Here is a 24,254-nt window from a genome sequence, read left to right as displayed (position 1 = left end):
ACTTATTGTCATCTAACACCCTCTGGCAAGCACATGTCGGGTTTGGAGACAGTGAGCTTGGATCATAGATGAGCAAAACGAGGGGAGCTTAGAGCTTTAGTGAACACATCAGCAGTTTGATCAGTGGAAGGAATGTACTTAATACAAAGCTGGTCACGAGCAACCTTTTCGCGAACAAAGTGATAATCAATTTCAATATGCTTCGACCTTTGATGAAAGACAGGATTGGCAGTGAGATAAATGGCACTAATGTTATCACAGAATAACACAGGAGGACAAGGACAAGGCAATCAGAGTTCCTTGATCAAACTAGCTATCCAAGATACTTCTGATGCGGCAAATGCAATGGCACGATATTCAGCTTTAGTGCTGGACCGAGCTACTACCTTTTGCTTCCGTGAGGACCAACTGATTAGATTAGGACCATAATATACAGCAAAGCCATGATGAGAATGACGATCATCAGGATCAGCAGCCCACCCTGCATCACAGTAAACATGTATAGTAGATGAAGTGGATGGAGTGATGGAGATACCATGCGTAAGGGATCCTTTGAGATAGCGAAGGATCCGTTTCACGGCTTTCCAATGATCTAATGTAGGATTCTGCATGTATTGGCAAACACGACTAACTGAGAAGGAGATCTCTGGTCGCGTAACGGTCGCATACTGAAGAGCGCCAACAATGCTCCTAAATAATGATGGATCATCAAAGGTTTCACCCTGTTTGGACAACTGAAATGTGGTGTCCGCTGGAGAAGGAGAAGGCTTACAATCTGTCATTTTTGTTCGAGTGAGTAAATCTCAAATGTAGCTAGCTTGAGAGAGATGCATCCCAGATCTGACACGACTAACTTCAATACCCAAGAAAAATGAGAGATTACCAAGGTCTTTTAAAGAGAACTCAAGATCAAGAGATTGGGTGAATGAGGATATATAAGAGGGATCACTACCCTTTATGATGATGTCGTCCACATAAACTAAGAGGTAGGTCGTGGAGGAAGGAGTATGACGGACAAACAAGGATGAGTCAGAGTAACAACAAGTATAACCATGCGATAGGAGAAACGTTTTGAGCTTGAGAAACCAGGCGCGAGGAGCTTGCTTTAGTCCATATAACGCTTTTGACAAGCGACACACAAAATGTGGGTGAGACTTGTCAATAAAGCCTGGTGGTTAAGACATGTAAGCAACCTCCGTAAGGTCACCATTAAGGAATGCATTGTTAACGTCTAATTGCTTAAGAGCCCAACCTTTAGTCACTGCATAAGATAAAACAAGTCTGATAGTTGAAGGTTTGACAACTGGGCTGAATGTATCATGAAAATCCACCCCCTCTTCTTCTTCTTGATGAAAACCTTTGGCAACTAAGCGAGCTTTGTACCTTTCGATTGAACCATCTGCTCGTCACTTAATACGGTATACCCATTTGCAACCCACCACATTTGCAGTGGGAGGGCAGGGAACAAGTGTCCAAGTGCAATTACAACGCAATGCTTGATATTCAGCTTCCATGGCGCACAACCACTTAGGAGAGGATGCAGCTTGCTTATAGGTTTTTGGTTCACTTGCTATAATAGATGAAACTGGGGTAGGATGGCGAGATACAACAAGTGTTTTAGGCTTGAGGGAATTTGTTTGAGCTCGTGTGGTCATAGGATGATTGGAAGAAGTAGCAGGCCGGAAATATGTGGGAGCATTCTGATATGTGCTTGAAGCAGAGGACGCGACGGTGGGCGGACATGTATTATGTGGTGGAGATATTGTGGTGGATAAATGAGGTACTGGTAGGACTCGAGTTGGTAGGGAGGATGAGGAAGGGGAATCTGCCAATGAATGGAGTAAAGGTGAGGCAGCAGATATGGGAGACTCATTGGAAATTGATTGTCGAGAAGTTAAGGATGAGGGTGGTGAGTTGTCACTAGAGCAAGAAAACTTGCTGTAATGAGGATAGGAAAATCTATCTTCATCGAACGTCACATGACGAGCAATGTACATCCTATTGGTGGGGGGATAATGACATAGATAACCTTTATGCTTCGAACTATAACCCAAGAAGACACACGGAAGAGAGCGAAAATCAATTTTATGATGATTGTAAGGACGTAGAAAAGGGTAGCATAGACACCCAAATTTTCTAAAGAGTTGGTGGTCCGGTGGATGATGATATAGAGCTTGATAGGGTAATTTAAAGGATAATATGGGAGTGATGGTACGGTTATGTAGGTATGTGGCGGTAGAAAAAGCATGCTCCCAGTATTGATATGGAAGACATGCGTGAGCAAGTAAAGTTAGTCCTTTCTCCACAATGGTGCGATTACGTCTTTCTGGAGCCCCATTTTGTTCATGAGTGTGAGGACAAGAGAGACGATGAATTATGCCGATGGATTGGGCATATGAAGACACATTACAATACTCCCCACCCCAATCAGTTTGCAAAGTTTTGATGTTTCTGCCAAATTGTGTGGAAACCATCTTATGAAAGTATTTAAAAACATCAAATACTTGTGATTTTGTTTACAAGAAAAATATCCAAATAAATTTAGTAGAATCATCAAGAAACTGAACAAAATACTTGTTTCCATTAATAGAAAGATGCGGAGAAGGCCCCTAAACATCATAATACACCAAATCGAAAGGGAATGAACTACGACTTGAGGAAGATGCTAACGGGATCCTATGACTTTTTCCTAATTGACAAGATCCACAAACTGCAGGCATTTTGTTGGAAGTCACTGGAAGATTAAAACTAGAGACTAGACGACGTAAAAGTTGCTCATGGGGATGACCAAGGCGTTCATGCCACGCTTGGAGTGATGCTCGAGATATGACAAAGGCGCGAGGAGTTGAGGATGAGATAACAGGAAGCCCACCACCATCGAAACGATATAAACCATCATCAATTGACCCGCGGAGTAGTATTTTTCCCTGAGGATCCTTCACAAAACAACATGAGGGATGAAATTCCATAAAGACATTATTATCTTTAGTAAATTGAGAAACACTCAGTAAACTCTTGGTGATGGAAGGAACATGAAGAATTTTATTAAGATGAAGAGGTCGAGTAGCACAAGAAAGCTTAGAGGAGCCGATGTGATTAATAGAGAGTTTTTGGCCATTACCTAAAGCAAGCTGATCCTCACCATTATAGTCCATGTGAATAGATAGTTGAGACAAGTCTGACGTAACATGATTAGTAGCACCTGAGTCCGCAAACCAAGAATTATCAATAATAGCTGAAGGAGACATCATAGAATTAGTCGAGGGAGTAACCATATTGGCTTGTGGACGGTTAGAGGATCGGGTTGGTGGGTAGGTATCCATGTTGTTGCGGTTGTAGCAATTACGAGCATGGTGGTTGGGTTTCTCACATATTTGACAGATTATGCGAGGTGATGATCTATTAGAGGAACGAGGGGGGTTGGTATTGGTCGGGCGAGTGGAGGATTTCTGAGAGGTGGTGACACTTTGTTGATTAGGATATCCAGTGATGGGGGAGCGGTTGGAGTATTGACGAGATATGGCATTGGCTTGAAGTTGGAAGGATTTAGTTTCCTCAGCCAGTTTCTCCTCTTCTTGGAGAAGTAAACCAAGAAGTGAGTCAGTGGTGAGGTTATCAAGGTGAGGGTTAATGGAAGAGCGAAAAGGTCCATAGGAAGAGTCTAGTGTGAACAGAATAGCACTCATAAGTTCTTCATCTGTTATGGGACGGGCAGCAAGGGCTAGACTATGGGATATAGTTCGTTTCTTGTCAACATAGTCCATAATGGTTGAAGAACCCTTAGTGGTGGTTTGGAGTTGGTGGCGAAGTTGCATGACGCGAGCTCGGGATTGAGATTGATAAAGGTTGGAAAGATATGACCAAGCTTCACGAGTGGTACGAATGTGCATTATGTAAGGTATGATAGAATGGTTCGTGGTAGTTTTGAGCCAAAGAAGAGGGATTTTGTCCCGCTTCTTCCAAGCCGTGAAGGCTGGATTTGTTGTGGATGCAGAGGTGTCCTGAGTAGTGGTTAAGATAGTGGCAGATGGAGAATTAGTTCCATCAAGATGACCCTCCAAATCAAAGGCTTCAAAGGCAGAATATACGGTAGATTGCCAAAGGTAATAATTTCCGCAATCAAGTTTTATCGGAAGGCCGGGAAGGGCAATTATTTGGGAGTTGGAGTCAGTTATGGAGAGATGTGTGGAAGAGGATGAATGTGGCTGAACGGCAACGACAATGGACTGGTTGGGGTTGTCCATGGTGGCGGAAAGAAAGAAAAAAAAGTTGGCTCTTGATACCAAACTGAAATGCAAAGAAGAGGACAGAAACTTGGTCACTGCTGCAGGTGACCAAGGATGCCATAATACATATATATATATATATGTGTGCTGATGATGTACATGATAGAGTTTGAATACAAATAGAAAAGAGTTATCCTAATCAATAAAGGATGTTGAGTTTACATAGAAGACTTATTGTCATCTAACAATAACTAAAAATGTAAAATAGTGTGAATAATGTTTGCCATGATTAGTAATAACTAAGATAATTTACAATGTTATAACTAAATAACTAATGTGCAATATTTGAACTTCTAATAAATTTATAGGGATAATGCCCAAGTACCCCCTAAACCTATGTCCGAAATCTCAGAGACACACTTATATTATACTAAGGTCCTACTACCCCCTGAACTTATTTTATTAATAATTTTTTACCCCTTTTTAGCTTACGTGGCACTATCTTGTGGGCCCAACGATGGTTGACTTTTTTTTCGAACTAGTGCCACGTAGGCTAAAAAGGGGTAGAAAATTACATATAAAATAAGTTCAGGGGGTAATAAGACCTTAGTATAATATAAGTGTGTCTCTGAGATTTCGGACATAGGTTTAGGGGGTACTTGGGCATTATCCCTATAAATTTATTAGAAGTTCAAATATTGCACATTAGTTATTTAGTCATAACATTGTAAATTATCTTAGTTATTACTAATCATGGCAAACATTATTCACACTATTTTACATTTTTAGTTATTAGATTTTTATTTGGTGTCGGGACAAAATGAAAATGTTTATTCCATATTACTAAATATTTTATTTTGTAAATTATAAATTTAAAATGATTCATCTAATCACATTTTTCGAATTTTTATTATTATTTAAAAAACAACTCGAATATTTTAAAATGATATATTTTGAAGTTGGAAAATTTTGTTAACTTGATAATACATTAGTGATATATATAATACTTCAATATAATACAAATACATATCTAAATATAATTATTTATTTGCATCATGAAAATATTTATATTATAAAAAATATATATTAAATAATAATAAAAATTAAATTAATACAAACTTCAAAAAGCGTTATTACGAGTCATATAAATTTTTCTTAGTCTTAAATATTGAAATAACTTCCTAACAATCTAAATCATGTAAGTAGCATTGATATATAATTTTTTATTTATTTTTTTTAATCAAGGCCCCCGTCAGGCTATTTTTTAAAGTGAAAAAGTCTGCATAGCTACAAAACTACTTTAAAAAAAAAAAGGAAAGTACATTGGATACAAAAACAGAAAGAGAACCCTTATTCTAAAGTGACGAGATATGCTCGATTCTTCCTTGGTAGTTCGCCAATATGATCCTTGCACCAGCTCCAGCCTTATTTTGCACATCCACCACTGTTGTTGCTTCATCTTTCTGCAGCTGCTCGTTCTTACTCTGTTTGACAGGTAATTTCCCTTTCATTTTCTTGTATTTGTTGGTGGCAAGTTTTCTTTTCGGGTCCATAATGTTTTGATGGTTGATTTTGCCCATGTATGATTCTTCAAATGTAACTGATTTTGCCTTCCACTTTACCTTCTTTGTGTTTTTTCGTCCTGTGAATCAGTATTATTTACATTTATTTTTATTAAATATTTCATATAGTAATAATTATTTTGAAGCAAACTTCCTAACAATCTACAAGTTTTCCTTCTAAGATATGGAATCTGAAGTTTATCATTGTTAATTATCTTTCTCCCCTCTACATCTAATTGGTGAAAATTTGTTATCTGTAGGCTTCCATAATCAAGGGCATAATTTGCTAAGTAATGAGCAAGTTTGTTTCCTTCCCTTAATATATGATTCACCAACATATCTCATCTCTCATAAGATCCCAAATTTCATCCACGATATTGACAATCTGCCATGGAACTTCCCAATTCTTTTTAATCACCTTTTCCATAAGAAGGGAATCAGTTTCAATGGTCGCATGTATATATTCCATGGTCTTGATGGACCTTAAAGCTTGAAGTATAGCCATTGCTTGTGCTTGTGTGTTTGTCGTACAAGAATCTTCTATTTCTGTTGCTTGTGGCCTTGTGCCTCTATAACATCCCCTAAATCGTTTCTCACACTGAACCCCCATGCACTTCTTCCTGGATTTCCCCTTGATGATCCATCTGTATTGCACTTGAGACTTTTTGTCTCAGGTATTGTCCATAACACTTGCTCAGTGTTGTGGACGGCGAGAGGCGACAAAAGGCGACAAGGGCCTGCCTCGCCACGGGGCGAGGCGAGCGGCGAGGCGCTTGCCTTTTTGAATAAAGGCGCCAATTAATACCAAAAATTAAAAATATTTAATTGCATATTTTATCCAAAATCATAATAGAAATAACACATATTAGCAAATATTCAATTCAAAAACCAATAGTAAATACTAAAATGTCTAAAACTTTAAAGACCAAACAATTCAAAATACAATAAACCAAAACTTCAAAAGTTGATTCTTCTTCAAAATTATCCAACTCTTGAAGATCAAAATCCTCTACATCATTATATTGCTCTTCATCTTCTTACTCCTCGTATTCTTCATCAATTAGTGTCTGAGTCCTACTTGAAGATGAACTTGTAGATGTACTTTGTACTCCTTTGCCCTTGTCAAGTACTGTTGATCTTGAAGAGAGTCCCCTAAGATGATAGATACTCTCGTCCGCTCCAATTGTCGTAGCAACGCTACCCCAAGTAAGATCATCATCCTCATATACTAGTTCATCATCTTGATCTTCGGGGCATCCAACTAACCATTCATTTGAATCATCTATGTTATCCAAGCGAATTGGATCAATAAGATCACGAGCATCATAACGACGTTTCAATGTTCTATTGTACTTAATGTAAACTAGATCATTGAGACGCGATAGTGTAAGCCTATTCCTCTTTTTGGAATGAATCTATGCATAAGTTATTGATATTAACTAGTTGATATTTATAATAATATAATATGAAAAATAGGATATAAATATTTACTTAAGTGTTCAAACACACTCCAATTTCGCTCACATCCAGATGAGCTACAAGTTAGGCTTAATACTTTCATGGCAAACTTTTGCAAGTTTGGTGTTTCACTACCAAATAGTGACCACCTTTCAACTATAATAAAAATTTAAAGGTTAGTGACTATAAATAAGTCAAATAATTTAAGTAAGATCTAAATCAACTCATTTACCCGGTGACCTTGTGTCTCTAGATCTTTTAGCCGGACCACAACCAAATAGTCCATCCGCCATTTTGTACTTAGGAAGCTAAGCGATTAGTGCATCTTGTATTGTTGTATCACGGACCAACTTCTCAACACATGCATAATACTCGGTCCACAAAGTCTGTAATAAAGTTCCCTCTTCTTCAGCTTTATAATATAATCCTGGGTTCAAAACATGACCTACAACATGCAAAGGCCGATGGAGTTGTTTTGACCACCTTGCATCAATAAGTTGAAACACTTTCTCATAATGCTTCTGAACTCCACGAAAACCATGTGCAATAGATTCTTTGGCTCTATCCATTGCTTCATAAATATAGCCCATTGGTGGTTTTTTCTCCCCATCCACCAAACGAAGCACTTTTGTCAAAGGGCTACAAACTGTAAGTGCCCAAACAACATCATTCCAAAAGTGGACAGAAATAATAAGATTGACAACTTCTTTCCCCAAAGTTTCCTTTGCAAATTTACTTGAATTCCATTCGGTTGAGAGGACTAAAGTTTTCAAGTTTTTTCTTTGTATGTACATAGCTCTCAAAGTTAAGAATGTCGTTGCAAATCTCGTCTTGGCCGGTTTCACCAAATTTCTTTCTTTGGTGAATTTTCTCATCAAGTTTAACAACAATGGCCTTTGACTAATGTAAGAATGGATTCTGATGGCCTTCTTAAAAACTGTTACAGAAAGATTAAATTATATTAATTAGTAGCTAATGAATTATTGACTATAAAGAAAATTAAAGGATAGGTTGATTACTGGAAGCATATGTCTAACCTTGAATATGTCACCAAATATCAAGTTGATGCAATGAGCGGCACATGAAGTCCAATAAATGTGTGGATACGCACCCATCATCATACTTCCCGCTTTGACATTCTCACTAGCATTATCGGTGACAATTTGTACCACATTTTCCGGTCCAATTCTTTCGATAGTGCTTTCAAATAACTTGTACATTTTGGTGGAATCGGTAGATTCATTGCTAGCATCAATAGAACCAAGAAATATACTAATTGATTGGAGAATTCACCAAAATATTGATGATCATTTTGCCATTTCGTGCCGTCCATTTGTCCATCATAATGGAACATCCAAACTTTGTCCATTGCACTTTATGCTTATCAACAATTTTTTCTATTTTATCCACCTCTTTTTTAAGGTGAGTGACTCTAACTTCATGGAATGTAGGAGGCTTCATTCCGGGGCCATGTTGTCCAACCGCCTTAATAAATTTATCGAATGATTTGTGATTGACGCAATTAAAAGGGAGCTCGGCATCATACATCCAAATTGCAAAAGCACTTACCGCACGCTCTCTTAGAATTTTTTTGTTTCTTCTATTCCTCCTCCTTTTTCTAAGCCTCCTTTTTGTGTTGATTTTTGTGAAAAATAGAGGTTCAAAGGTCCTTTCGTCACACTCCGTGCGGTGGATGAACCTCCACTAGAATATATCTTTTGAGTTTTGGAGGGAGGCCTCATTCCCGCATAATCATCCATTTCATCAAGATCATCAATATCAACAAATTCTTCCGGCTGCCTCACTTGAAATTCGGGATTATTAGCTATTTTGTTTTGCATATAAGCCCTTACTTCTCTAATTTCCGACGGACAAGCGACACATTGTTTAACATTCTTGAAACCATCAACTAAATGTTGTTTGTGTTGAGTTATTCCACCATTGAAAGTACTCCCACAAAAGTTACAATTAACCGAATCTTTCGTCGCTCCTTGAGTGCCATAATTCCATCCAATGTCCCTCTTTCTGCTAGCATCCGCCATTGATTATTAAATTCAATTAATTCGCTGTTTAGAAATATTGGAATAAATAATTAAGAAAAGAGAGATTTTTTTTAACTAATTGCCTATAATTTAAAAAAAAATGTTTACACAAAGCAGTAAGCAACTAAGCACTGCTTAGTTGCTTACAACCTTACTACCTTACAAGTTACACCAAAAAAACACTAACTGAAAAAAAAATGAAGAAGAAGAACAGAAAAAAATTGTTGAAGAAGAAGAGAGAAAACAATACCTGAAAACAGAGAGTCGCGAGGGTCAGAGGAAACTCGTGAGTCGGCGGCCGACGAGGGAGAAGGAGAACAGAATCGACAGCGAGGGAGAACTTGAGAGAAGGAGAAGCTGACAGCGAGGGAGAGCGAGGGAGAAGCGACAGCGATGGAGAGCGAGGGAGAAGAGACAGCGATGGAGAGCGAGGGAGAAGAGACAGCGATGGAGGAGAAGAGAAGAGAGTCAATCGAGAGAGAGACAGAGTCGCGATGAATTTCAAAAATTTCAAAAGTAAAAAAAAAAACCCTAATTCTGACTAATATTATTAAGTCAAAAAATTTTAATTAAAAAGGCGGCGCCTTTTCTCTCGCCATTGCAGCGCCTCACCTCGCCTTTTTACCATCGCCTTGCCTCGCCTCGGCAGAGAATGGCGAGGACCCCTCGCCTCTCTCCAAAGGCGAGGACCCCTCGCCTCTCGCCAAAGGCGAGGAGGCGCTCGCCTTTTGTAACCCTGCACTTGCTCAACTCTAATTTTAGGAGTGTAACTTTGTAGAGCCTCCACTCATTCCTTCCTGTAGAAAATATCCATATTTAGCAAAATAATTATAGGAACAAAATAGACTAATTATGTTAGTAATATATTCGGTACAACCATTTTCCTTATCTGGTTCCGTATTTCTTTCCATCTTACCTGTATAAATGTAAAAGTTATTTCACAAGAGCAATACACAGAAAATTAACCAAAAACTATTCTCTTTGTTTACGTATTTTAACATGGTATCAGAGCCATAAGGTCGATCTTCGACGTTTTTTTTCCGTACTCATCATCTACCGGGATCTACCGAAATGGAAGACCCATCGGAAAACCCACCGGAAAATCCAAACCAGCTTATTTCTATGGAACATATGCAGCAACTGTTTCAAATGTTCCAAACACTCAACAAAAATTCAACCAACATCGAACCAGGGACTTCACAAACAGTGCGAGTCGCGGAAAAATTGAACTTCACCAACTACACCAAATGGTGTAAACTGATGCAGATAGCAATTGGTGGCCGGGGAAGACTCAATCACATCATCGTCAACCCCATTTCACCAGATGATCCAGAATACCAGCAATGGGCTCAAAAAGATTCGATGGTCATTTCATGGATCATCGAGAATATTGACGGAGACCTCGTGAATCAATTCTTGGACTACAAAACTGCCCGAGACTTATGGAAAGGCATCGAAACTCTACTCAGTAGCGGCAGAGATGAATTGCAGATCTATGATCTGAACACAAAAGCAACCTCTATGAAACAAGGGATAGACACAATAGAGGTGTATTTCAGCAAATTGAATACACTCTGGAAAGAAATCGATAGACGAATGCCAAACCCAATGAAATGCGCAGAAGACATCACACTTTTCAACTCATTTATACAACGACAAAGGCTGTACCAGTTTCTGGCTGGTGTAAATGATTCACTTGACAAAGAAAAGCGAGACATCCTAAATTTAGATCCCCTTCCAACCATTGATGCCGCATATGCCACCATCAGACGAGAAATTGTTCGTCGTGGCATAATGACCGGCAACTCATCACTGGAACGAGGTCCCTCAGAGATCGGAAGTGGTCTTGTCACTCAACGCCGGTCAGATTCTTCATTTAGCCGGACAGATTCATCATTCCGGCGAGAGGACAAAACTCACCTCAAATGTAGCCACTGCGGAGGAACCAAACACACCAAGGAAGGATGCTTTAAGCTCATCGGCTACCCATAATGGTGGGAAGACCTGAGACAGCGTAAAGCCGCCACCAAGGTAACAAAGACCGGCGGCAAGGCTAACGCCGCCATCGGAGAAGGAGAAGCGACCAGCGAGGCTTCGTCAACCACTGTCACCAACAGGCGAACAGGTACCGGCGAGGCTTCATCGACCAGCGTTACCGATAGGCGAACAGGTACGAGTGGCAAAGATGGGTTCACCAAAATTTCCGGTGAACCATGGATAGAGACAGAGGAAGCGACGGGAAGAAGAAGAGAGAAAAATCTAGAGGAGCCGTCCTCTAGAAATGAAAGTGAGGAAAAACAAGAGGCCCTAAAAAAATCAGACCCTTTAGCCCTTTTTAATCAAAAGCCCAAAAATTCAGAAGCCCGATTATACAAAAAACCCAAGGAAAAACAAAGTGTGGGTCTCATGTGCAATAAGTCCAATTGGATTTTTGACTGTGGGGCCACGGACACTATGTCATACGACCCATCCGATTTTCTCTCCTCCACATCAACTACCCGCACTAAAATTCAAACTGCAAATGGGGAGTTTATTCCAATTACTCAAGCCAGAGATGTGGATATTACATCAAAAATCCATTTAAAAAATTGTCTTTTAATTCCAAGTCTTACCCACAAACTTTTATCTGTTAGTCAATTAACCAAGGAACTAAACTGTACAATTCTAATGACTTCCTCTGATTGTATTGTACAGGATGCTCAGACAGGGCGGATCATTGGTCGTGGTATTGAACGAGGAGGTCTATACTATGTGAACGAGGTGACTCAACAGGGTAACGCTTTGCTTGCTCAAGGGTCACCGGAATATCAGATCTGGATGTGGCACCGACGGCTAGGTCATCCGTCTTTAAGTTATCTTAAACGATTATTTCCCTCTTTTAAGGACTTTGATTTTGTTTTGGATTGTGAAGCATGTGTACTTGCAAAAAGTCATAAACACTCTTATTCTCCCAGTTCAACTCATGTTTCTAAGCCATTTACCTTAATTCATTCTGATGTCTGGGGTCCTGCACCTGAATTTGCCTTTTACAAATATTCCTATTTTGTCTTGTTTGTGGATGATTGCACCCGTATGAGTTGGGTTTATTTTCTAAAAAATAAATCTGAAGTATATGATGTGTTTATAAATTTCTACAACATGATCTGTACACAATTTGCTGCACAACCTCAAATTCTTCGATCTGATAACGGAGGAGAATACATAAACTTAAATATGAAACAATTTATTTCTGATCATGGCCTCATTCACAGACTACCTGTCCGGATACTCCTCAACAAAACGGGATAGCTGAACGGAAAAACCGAACCCTTCTTGAGATTACTAGAGCCATTATGTTAGAATCCCATGTCCCTGTCCATTTTTGTCCAGAAGCCATTGCCACAGCCACATATCTAACAAACCGACTACCTACCAAACCTCTTGCATATCAAACTCCTCTTGACACTCTTTCCTCCCATGTGTCCATCCCTTCCTATCATTCTCTACCTCCACGGGTGTTTGGATGTGTTGTCTATGTTCATCTCCCAAAAAAAATCAGAAATAAACTTGAACCACGAGCCATCAAATGTGTTTTTATTGGGTATGGAGTCACTCAAAAAGGGTACCGATGCTATGATCCCATTCAAAACAAAATCTACACCAGTCTTGACTGCGAGTTCTTTGAACACTCCTATTACTATACCCAGCCTGGTCCTTAGGGGGAGACTACGAATGATGACCTTAGCTGGTTAATATATCCAGAAATGATGGACCTTGATCCTCCAACGCAAGTAAGCAATACCGCCGACGTCAACTCTGAAACATCTGTATCAGCTCCTTCTCATCAATCCACTCCAATGACAACCACTGAGCACCCTGAGTCAACATCAGTTGAGGTAAATTCTGAATCATGTACTGTTCCTACTGACTCTGTGTCTAGTGATAATTGTCAAAACAGATATGAGCTTCCTCACAGAAGCACGAGAGGTGTTCCTCCCAAAAGGTATGACCCGGAATATGAAGATCAACGGTCCAGATACCCCATAGAAAGAATCAGCAATGAAAACTTGTCCAACACAGCTGTTGCCTTCACTACCTCCCTATACTCAACAAACATTCCCAGAACTGTGGAAGAAGCTTTTGAAGATGAGAAGTGGAGACAAGCCATGGAAAATGAATATGTTGCCTTGGAAAAGAATCACACATGGGAAAAATGTATTCTACCCAAAGGGAAGAAGAAGGTGGGATGTAGATGGGTATTCTCCATTAAGCACCGGGCAGATGGAACCATTGAAAGGTACAAGGCAAGATTGGTGGCCAAGGGTTACACTCAGACTTTTGGGATCGACTATTCAGAGACTTTTTCCCCAGTAGCCAAGATAGACACAATACGAGTATTATTCTCTGTAGCAGCAAACAAAGATTGGCCCTTGTATCAGTTTGATGTTAAAAATGCCTTCCTCCATGGAAGCATTGAAGAAGAAGTGTATATGGACCCCCTCCAGGATACTCTCATGACTTTAAAGATGGAGAAGGATGTAAGTTGAAGAAATCCCTGTATGGTTTAAAGCAGTCTCCAAGAGCTTGGTTTGGAAGATTCACTAAGGCTATGAAGAAATTTGGGTACAGACAGAGTAATTCTGATCATACTTTATTCATAAAAAGGGCAAATCAGAAAATCACCTGTCTAATTATATATGTAGATGATATGATCATCACCGGAGATGATGAGGAAGAAATTGTTACCTTAAAGGGGAAGTTGTTTCAGGAATTTGAGATGAAAGATCTAGGAAACTTAAAGTACTTTCTTGGTATAGAAGTCTTAAGATCCACGCAAGGGATCTTTATTCACCAACGAAAGTATATTCTCGATCTTTTAACTGAAACTGGAATGTTAGGTAGTAAACCGGCTGACACTCCAATTGTAGCAAATCATGGCCTTCAGGTCATAGAAGGGGCAAAGGCGACTGACAAAGAGCAATATCAGAAGATTGTAGGGAAACTCATCTATCTAGCCCACACAAGACCAGATATTGCATATGCAGTAGGGATAGTGAGTAGATTCATGCATCTACCTCAAATACATCACATGACAGCAGTAATGAGGATTCTGAGGTATCTAAAGGGTACAAGCAGCACCGGGATCTACTTTGGAAAAAATGATAGCCTCGATATAATTGCCTACACCGATGCAGATTGGGCCGGAGACCGAGATGAAAGGAAATCCACTTCTGGATACTTCACCTTGGTAGGAGGGAATCTTGTCACTTGGAGAAGCAAGAAGCAAAAGGTTGTAGCCCTGTCAAGTGCGGAAGCTGAGTTCAGAGGAATTGTGAAAGGAATAACTGAAATCCTATGGATTAGGAAACTGCTAAATGAACTCGGTTTTCCTCAGAAAACAGCCTGCAAGTTATTTTGCGACAACAAAGCAGCAATAAGTATTTCTTGAAATCCTGTCCAACATGACAGAACAAAACATGTTGAGGTTGATCGACACTTCATCAAAGACAAGTTAGAAGACAAAGTTATCAAACTTCCATTTGTTCGATCAAAAGATCAACTGGCAGACATCCTAACCAAGGCTGTTAGTACTGAAGCTTTCAGCAATGTCTTGCGCAAGTTGAGCATTGGAAATCCGAGTGCACAACTTGAGGGGGAGTGTAGAAAATATCCATATTTAGCAAAATAATTATAGGAACAAAATAGACTAATTATGTTAGTAATATATTCGGTACAACCATTTTCCTTATCTGGTTCCGTATTTCTTTCCATCTTACCTGTATAAATGTAAAAGTTATTTCACAAGAGCAATACACAGAAAATTAACCAAAAACTATTCTCTTTGTTTACGTATTTTAACACTTCCAATCATAAGGAGTATATTTGAAGTTACTCTTCCTTACTTTCAACATCAGAACAATGGTATGCATGATTTGGTACATAAGTTTTTCATGTGATATCTTTCCACCATGTTTCATAGCATTCCTTCTTTTCCATAATTCCCATAATATGATCGCTGGAATAGCAGTACGCACCTCTCTGATATATAGATTAGCAGGAGCTTCCCACCAGAGATTAATAACTTGAGTAACTTGCAGCCCTTGAATATTCAGCCCCAATGGTCCACTAAATTGTCTCCATATGAACTGAGCTGCAGGTGATTGTAGAAAAACATGTGAGAAAGTTTCCTGCTTATGTTCTTGACAGCAGTAGCATTTAGATGAAAATTGGAATCCCCATCTTCTCATTACATCGTCCAAAGGCAATTCATATTTTCAAAATCTTCATAAAAGGAAAGAGATTGATCCACATTTTCTTGTGTAGATTACACTCCTTTCTCTGTCTAACCAACTGATATGCAGACCTTACTGTGAACTTTCGTTTTGCTTCTAGTTTCCAGTAAGGTTTATCTTTATATGCATTTCCGTGGGAGGTGGTATATTAATCTGAATGTGCTCCACTTTATCCTGTCATATGAGATCTCTCAGCTTTATTGTATTCCACCTATCCACTTCCATTACCTCTTGTACCTGAACTACTGTTCTGTCACATTCCTGATTAGGTTGATACAATGCTCACAGTCCTGTCCAATTATCCAACCAGAAATGGGATTGACCTTGTTTTTGTTGCCACCATATATATTGTTCCACATGTTCTCTCATTTGTATCATTTTTCTCCGTACATAAGTACCTCTCTTCCACTTCACCAGGACTGCATGCTCCGTTCTCCATAATAATTGTTTGGTTCTAAAATTCCACCACAATTTAGCAAATAAAGCCTTTGAGACATCTTGTAAGCTTCTAAAACCTAGTCCTCCTTCCTCAAATGGATAACATATTACAGACCAATTAGTCCAATGTTTGCTAGAGTTTCCCACAGAATTACTCCAAAAAAACTTTGCAAACATCCTACGAAGATTAGCTATTACCCTTGAGGAGGGGTCACAAGCAGAAAGCAAATGAATAGGCATGCTCTGTAGGACATGCTTAATGAGTGTGATCCTCCCCCCAACAGATAAGAGTTTTCCAGTCCATGAAAATAGTTTGTTGCTTACTTTATCAGTGATTTCCTTATAATAAGCATTCTTCCTCCTGCTATAATAGATTGGTACCCCTAGATATGTGAAGGGGAATTCTTTTCTTGGTATCATAGTCACTCTATTTACCACTGCCACTGCATCTTCCTTTGCATTTTCATGCATGTATACTGCACTTTTCTCTTTATTAATCAGTTGTCCACTCACCTTTTCATATGTAGCCAAAGTATCCATTACCAACCTTAATGAGTAATTATCTGCTGAGCTGAAAATAATAGTGCCATCTGCATATGCTAAGTGGTTGATGTATGGACTCCACTTAGGCATTCCTAATCCTTTGAACTTCTCATCCCTATGTAATGCATTTAGAGCTCTTGACATACATTCTGCTGCTATAATGAATAGAGTCGGCGACAAAGGGTCCCCTTGTTTTATTCCCCTATTTCCCTGGAAGAATTGAAGAAACCTTGTGGTTGTCCATTTATAAGTATGGAATACCAATTGTTAGAGATTATTCTAAACACCATATCAATCAACATCTCCCCGAATCCCATTCTTCTAAGCACCTTGGTCAAAAACAACCAGCATAGCTATCATATGCCTTAGTCATATCCAATTTAATTATAACATTAGCTGATTTGGCTCTTATTCTAATATCATGTGCAATCTCTTGTACAAGTAAGACATTTTCCACTATGCTTCTTCCTTTAATAAAACCAGCCTGCTGAGGGGATATAATGTAAGGCAATAGATGAACTAACCTTTCATGTAAGATTTTAGAGAAGATCTTACTGTTGAAATTGCTAAGACTAATAGTCTTATATTTGAGAATGTCATAACCTCCTTCTTCTTGGTTATCAACACTACATCAGTACAAGTTACATATCTAGGTAATTCATGTCCACAGAAGAAAGATTGCACCATTTTAACCACATCTCCAGCAATGATGTCCCAACAAGCTTGATGAAATTTCCCTGTGAATCCATCTGGTCCCCCTGCACTATCTGCGTTAAGACTGAAGACTGCTTTCTTCACCTCTTCCACTTCAGGTATATCATGAATTTTTTCCTTCTGATTTCGGTAATCAATTGTGGAATGTGATCCAGAATATCAAAGTTTGTAGGAATTTGATTTTCAGCAAACTGATCAGTATAGAACCTTATTGCTTCTTGATTAATTTCCTCCTCTAATTCTAACCAATTCCCATTAACATCTTGTATTCTCTTGAGTTGTAGTTTCTTTCTCTTTCCATTTACGTGAGCATGGAAGAACTTAGTATTTCTATCTGCATCTTTAAACCATTACATTCCAGCCTTTTGTTTCCAAAATTTATCTTCCACTGCATGAAATTTCATGAGTTCAGCCTGCACTTTTTGAAGCCTTTCCCTGTTGTGTTTAGAGGGTTGTTGTTCAAATTCTATTTTATGAACCCTTACTACCTCTTCTAATGTTGCAATCTTTCTAAATATATCTCCATATCTTTACTCCACTTAGATAGTGCTTTGCTCACCTTCTTCAATTTATTATGAAAAATAAAGAAAGGATCTGTTCCAAAATTTCCAGACCAGTTCTGTCTCACCACCTCCAGAAAAGACTCTTGCTCTATCCAGAAATTCAAAAATCTAAAAGATTTCTTAATAATTCTACTATCCATTTTATAATCAATTAGAAGAGGAGCATGGTCTGAACCTTGTTTGATCAAATGTTCTACTTGGAGATTAGGAAATATATTCATCAATACTTGGTTACCTAGACATCTATCCAATCTTTTGAAAATACATGCTTCATCAAACCTCTCATTCCACCATGTGAACATGCTGCCAGTAAATCCCATATCTGATAACAAACAAACATTTAGACAATGTAAGAAGTCTTCTGTCTCTCCAGAAGATACCGAAAGCCCATCGAACTTCTCTGTCTCATCTGTAATAACATTAAAATCCCCTCCCACTAGCCACGGAGTATGTTTCTGAGTAGAAGTCATACAAAGCATCCCATAATGAACTCTAGTATTCCTATCATTGCTAGCATATATAATAGATATTGTGATTTCCTGATTGTCATCAATCCTTTTCAAATTTAGAGTCAACATTTAGTCTGTATCCATCATTGTTACAACTTGAAACTCTTCTCTAACAAACACCCAAATTTTTCCATTGATATTATGCCAGGCTGTCCCCATTCACAACCATTATCTATCCATATTTATATGTCTCATGTGTTTGAATGGTTCTATCAATGCTATAAAATTGAAATGTTTTTGTCTGTTCATATGTACAACTCTATCAAAGGCCTGTTGAGTATTTAAGGACCTTATATTCCATATTAATGAGTAATTCATTGATTACTAGTTTTGGCACTTGCTAGCCTTGTCTGTATACCTCATTTTGCCTTAGGAGGTACACTCTTGGCTCGATTTGACTTGGGTTGTCTGGTATCTTTCCTTGCTTTACATATTTGTCTAGGTGATAAATCCCCTTGGTTATTTACTACTACATATAACTGAACACTAGCATGTTCTCTATTTCATCATTCCCAATATCAATTTGATCCTTCTGTTGGACATCTTCTTTTTCAATTCAAGTTACTGGTTTATTAGTCTCTTGAATATTTTTATCAGATATTCCTTCAATTATATCTCCCTCCTTTTCTTGTGCTACTTTATTCTTTTGTGACTGTATTATGTTTTCCTCTTTTTCGGGATCATCTGGTGGCTTTTCACTTGATTCTTCCTTATGTATCTCTTTATCTTTTTTTTCTACCCTTCGCTCCTCCTTCCCATCAAATTCTGACATCTCCATATGATTGTTCCTATCCTTGAATGTCCACTGTCATTGTTTTGATTGTCATACCTGTTGTCATTATTTGTATTGTGTTCTTGTACTTGCTCTTGTTTTTTCTCTTGTTCTTGACCCCTTTGTGTCCTTTCTATCTCCACCAGGTTTGTTTTATTATACTCCTTGTTCTTTGTTCCACTTTGTTTGTCGATTTGTTCACCAAAAGATGCGTCCACCCATTGTTTGCAGATTTCCTCTTTTGTATTGTTTGCTTTTGTTTATTCTCATTGCTTCCCTGCTCCTTAGTTTGACCATCCTCTTCTAGATTTATCAGTGCTTCATAGGCATTTTTGTTTGCCTGTAATTGTTCTCTGTCAACTTTATCTTTGCTATTCTTCCCATTTTGCTCCTCTGTCAGTTTTTCCTTATTATTATTGTTTTTTTTCTTGTTTGCCACTCCATATGTTTTTTGTTCTGATCACCATGTCTGCCATACTTATTAGTCTGCATCTCAGCTTCAATGTTCTTTCATATTCCTTTGTTGTCTTGTGTTGGATGCTGTTGGTTTTCTGTTACTTTATTCTTCTCTTTATTTATTGTTTTTTCTGTTTTGTCCTCCTCTTTCTTTGGTCTGAGTTCTGGATTACTATTCCAACATCCTGCATTGTCATGCCCTTGTAGTCTGCAGTGACAACAATATTTTGGTAAATAGTCGTATTTTATTTTTTGCAGTCTCCTCATCTAAACAATTGATTTTAATTCTTCTAGGTAATTCCTTCGGGAATTCTACTTCAACTTTCACCCTTGCACAGCTTGGTCTAGTTTGATTGTTTGTGGCCTTATTAATTACCAACGGCTGCCCCACAGCTTTAGCCAATGAGATTAAAGATTCCCTGTCAAACAGATTTGTTGGAAGGCATGGGAAAGATATCCAAGCAATAGCAATTGTGGTTTCTTCTGGATTAAACCATGGATCCCACTTTAAAAATTTTATTGGAAAATATTTATTTCTAACATGTAACTCCTATGCTCTCGACATCAATGCAGAATAATTTTCCAGTAGAGAGACATGTCTTTCTTCCATGTATCCAATATTACATGCTCCTTTAGTCTCCAATTGTGATGGCATAGTCTTTCATCTGGTGTTCCATTTGAAAACTTTGCTACCACTGCGTATTGAAAAATTTGCTTTATGCATAGTCTATCGAATTCCTTTTTGATCCACGTAATGTTGGTTCTTCATGTAAATACGATATAGGCTTTAGAGCTAATGATTCTGGAGGTTGTGTAAGATTGGGAGGGTTATGGAGTAAGTTCGCATATGTAGATGGATTAGTTTCAGTCATACCAGCTGGTGGTGGTGGCTGGCCGCCGACCACCGTAGCCATACGTTGCTAATGCTAGGGTTAGGTTACGTCCTTTTATATAGTCATTTCTATTATCTTGAGCATTAAAAAATAAATCATGACAATCTAAAAAAAATTTAAAAAAAAAAGAGTATATCGACATTGTAAACAAAAACAAAATGAATTTAGACTACATCATGTTAACTTTATATGAGCATTACATACTAATTTATATATTACGCAAAAAATTAATTATTATATCATCAAAATTATTTTATTCAAATACTCGAGATTATGGAATATAACCTTTTAGTATAGAACGGTTTACTTCATCAATATAGTGGTACCTCATATTCAGCTAAAGATCGAATTCACTCAACCATAAGAAATCACAAAAATGCAAGAAGAAGATAAGCAGAAGATTAAAAAAAAATTGTTCTTGAAAAATGGGAGGAAATCCATCTACTAATAGTCAACAAAAGTTGGTATGAACAATTGTTTTTTCTATCTTATCTGAAAAGTCACGACCTTTCGAAGAAGTCACGACCTTTTGAAAAAATTAACAACTTATTGAAAAAATCAATTTTTTGAAAAGTCACAACTCATAGAAAAATCACAACCATTTAAAAATAACAACTTGTCTGAAAAATCTTAACTCATCGAAAAAGTCACAACCTAAGTTTCAAGTTATAGCAGTACAATTATAGTTTTAAGTTGTAACATTAAAAATATCAGGTTTTAGCAGACTATTTAAAAACATTGTTTTGAAAAAAAAAATAAAGTAAAGTTACTGAAGGAAATAATGAAAACGGAAATTTCAAACTAATTAAATTTTGTTATAAATACATTGAATTAAGTGGATAGTCCATAAGGTTGGTACATGAACAACCATTCATATTCACTAGGTTACATGAACCTTTTTGGATAAGAATGTATCTATTTATTATGATACTTAATATGGTGACCTTTGGAGTGATTTCTCACTCTATAAATAGGGTTGTTCATTCACTATTGTAATAGATACATATCAGACTTGAATACACTTGAATAATAAGAAAATTCCTCTTCTTCTATCTACATCTCTTCTCTTCTTCTCTTTATAATTATATCTCTTATAAGCTTGATTTTATAACAAATTTGAATTAATTGAGGATAATTATTAATTAGCATGATTTAAGGAATTCAAATTAGTTAAGAATATCTAGTTTTCTTATTTTTTGTTAAAATAAATTAAAAATCTGATTTTATCCATTTTCGTTTCATATTTCTCTCTTCGATTTTCTTCTAGAAATTTTGTTATCGGCGAATAATTGAAGTTTTTTTTTGTTTGAAAAAATGCTGATTTTTTTTTTGCGATGGACAACTACACATCAATATTAATTAAATAAGACGAAAGATGGGATCCTTCAAGTTAGTACATCGAATTGTTTACTATTTTTATTTGGATTTCAGTGAAATGAAAAAAATGAACATGTAAAACATATTTTGTGATTGAATGGGATATGCTTTTTTTTTTATAAACATGTTATTCATAATACGTATTAATTATTGTAAACTGTTATATTATTGATTTTATTGTTAAGTTTCTTTTTCTTTTTTCTTTTGTTTTGTTCATACTGTCAAAATAATAATTTCTCGAAAAATTGCAGCAATATATGAAAGATTTGAGTATAAATGTATAACATATAAGTATTTTTAACATTGTAGATTGGATACGGACATTAAAATTATAATATTGATTAGTGTTTTTTTTATTCTGAAAATATAATTAAATATATAGTTTTGAATGAATTTCTTAGTATAAATGTTATTGGTATGAAAATATATTTACTAATGTGTAAAAAAAGTTATTAAGAATTTCGAAGAATTGTACGACAAGTGTTTTAAATTTGTATGAAATTTGAGATGTAATTGTTTATATAAGTTTTGTCGATTATGTATAAATTTGTGTTAAAAAATGAACTATTTGATATGAAAAATGTATAAATTTGATATAAATGATGATTGTATCTATTAAATTTGTATTAAATGGGTAAGGATAGCTGAAGTTTTATTTTTTGATATAATTTGTTTTGTAATTTACTGTTTAAATGATATTTGTATGAAAATATAATGACAAGTATATTTAATGTTTTAAAATGATAAGATATCATGCGGGCATGTAATGACAATTTTTAGATACAGAAGACCGCATGAAACAGAATGCTTCTCTCCTTTTATTAGCCTAAAATTTTTTCAAGATGCATATGCAAATCCTGTTGAACCTCTCCCGGGAGAGTACATGTAATATACCATGTTATATTTCAGAGTCTAAATTGTTGCCGCCAAATTCAAAGAGAACGGTAGGAAGACCCAACTTGAATGCTAGAAGGAATTTGTTGATGTGAAATTCGAACGGTCTAAAGTTACTTGCAGTAGATGTTGTCAAGTTGGCAACAACAAAATGACATGTTCAAATTATCACGTGCAAAAAAAATAATTATTTATTTTTTTAGACTATATATAATTTTTATTTTATTGTCTTTTAGACTCATGTTTTATTTTGATATGAAACATAATTGGTACTAAATGAATTATATTGTAGTGTTTAATATATTGATTATTCGTACAGATTTCATATACGTGAAAATAAAATCTATCCCAAATTAATATATAATATAGTATAAATATATGTGCAGATTTCAAATTCCAGATTTCATATACACAATTCATTAATTATTCATACAGATTTCATATACTTTGAAATAAAATTTATTCTGGATTAATATATAAGATACAATAAATATAGTGTAATACTGTAATATATAACAAACTTTATATAAATCTTATTAAAGTTTAATTCCAATATAAACTTCAGTTTACATCACACATATTATACCAATAATATATGTATTCATATAATCACACAATGCATATCATTTGTATAACAATATTATATTACAATTAATATAATATCCAATCATAACACATTAAATTCAGTGTCATACACATCTTAGTCAAAATTTCACACTCATTCATTTCGTAAGTGTACAATTTAGATACACATTGATATTTTAAAATAGTAAATTCAAATGGTATGAAGTTTATATATTACTAATATCCTGAAATTATAATAGACAATCAATAATTCAAATATAGATTGCATTCGACTAGAAAAAACATATGATATTATATATCATCAAGTACTAAAACACAAAAAAGTTGTCAAAAGTATAAAATAAAAAATAACATGTAATTCTAAAAAGTAGAATGTGAAATCAACTATTTCAAACTTCTTGTACGTGGTCTTGGTGTTGGATAATTGGTGGTATGCGAAACATGTTCTTATGCTATGTGGGGTTCATCAAATTTACTAGCAACCGTACCAGTAACTTCACTCTATTGATCTCGCCATTCTCACTCTTTGTTTTTCCATTATGTCATAGGATTTCAAGAACCTCTCTCGCCCGAGAAAACTCAACGGATCACTAAAAATACTCATGTTTGTACATGAAAATTAGTGTGTGGATACCTTCCTTATAAAATTGTTTATACATAATCAAAACAAACTTTACACCAATCATATTCAAGTTTCTTTCCAACGCTAACTTCATTTATATCACACATATTATACTGATAATAAATCAATTTCATATAAACATTCATATAATTTTTATTAATCAGATTTAATTCAAAATCATACACATATTAAACAGATTTCGCACATATTTCATCCAAATAATCTGTTTTGAAAAGAAATAACCATAATATGATATTTTGTTAATATCACATATATTATAGTGATAATAAATCAATTTCATATAAACATTCATATAATTTTTATTAAT

The 24,254-nt window shown here is 36.3% G+C and overlaps 2 protein-coding genes across 2 annotated transcripts; one reads left to right on the top strand and one right to left on the bottom strand.

Annotated features, from left to right (window-relative positions):
• Positions 1–290: 290 nt before the first annotated feature.
• On the bottom strand, positions 291–782 carry LOC109119070 (uncharacterized mitochondrial protein AtMg00810-like). Its single transcript, XM_019211383.2, has one exon. The coding sequence runs from the start codon at positions 780–782 to the stop codon at positions 291–293; it is 492 nt and encodes a 163-aa protein (XP_019066928.2).
• Positions 783–13,876: 13,094 nt separating this feature from the next.
• Positions 13,877–14,956, top strand: LOC138340254 (uncharacterized mitochondrial protein AtMg00810-like). The gene is made up of 2 exons (XM_069291968.1): positions 13,877–14,676; positions 14,737–14,956. The coding sequence occupies exons 1-2, from the start codon at positions 13,877–13,879 to the stop codon at positions 14,954–14,956; spliced, it is 1,020 nt and encodes a 339-aa protein (XP_069148069.1).
• Positions 14,957–24,254: the final 9,298 nt, after the last annotated feature.

Source organism: Solanum lycopersicum, chromosome 12, assembly GCF_036512215.1.
Source record: "Solanum lycopersicum chromosome 12, SLM_r2.1".
Classification (NCBI taxonomy): domain Eukaryota; kingdom Viridiplantae; phylum Streptophyta; class Magnoliopsida; order Solanales; family Solanaceae; genus Solanum; species Solanum lycopersicum.
Note: the sequence above shows the minus strand (reverse complement) of the source record. Positions and strands in the feature narration are given on the sequence as shown.

What these genes read in the sequence shown, in the direction of transcription:
- LOC138340254 (XM_069291968.1), top strand. Translation starts at nt 13,877, where the DNA reads ATGAAGAAATTTGGGTACAGACAGAGTAATTCTGATCATACTTTATTC. An exon ending in CCTCAGAAAACAGCCTGCAA is followed by an intron (nt 14,677 to 14,736) that starts GTTATTTTGCGA and finishes CCAACATGACAG; the next exon opens with AACAAAACATGTTGAGGTTG.
- LOC109119070 (XM_019211383.2), bottom strand. Translation starts at nt 782, where the DNA reads ATGACAGATTGTAAGCCTTCTCCTTCTCCAGCGGACACCACATTTCAG.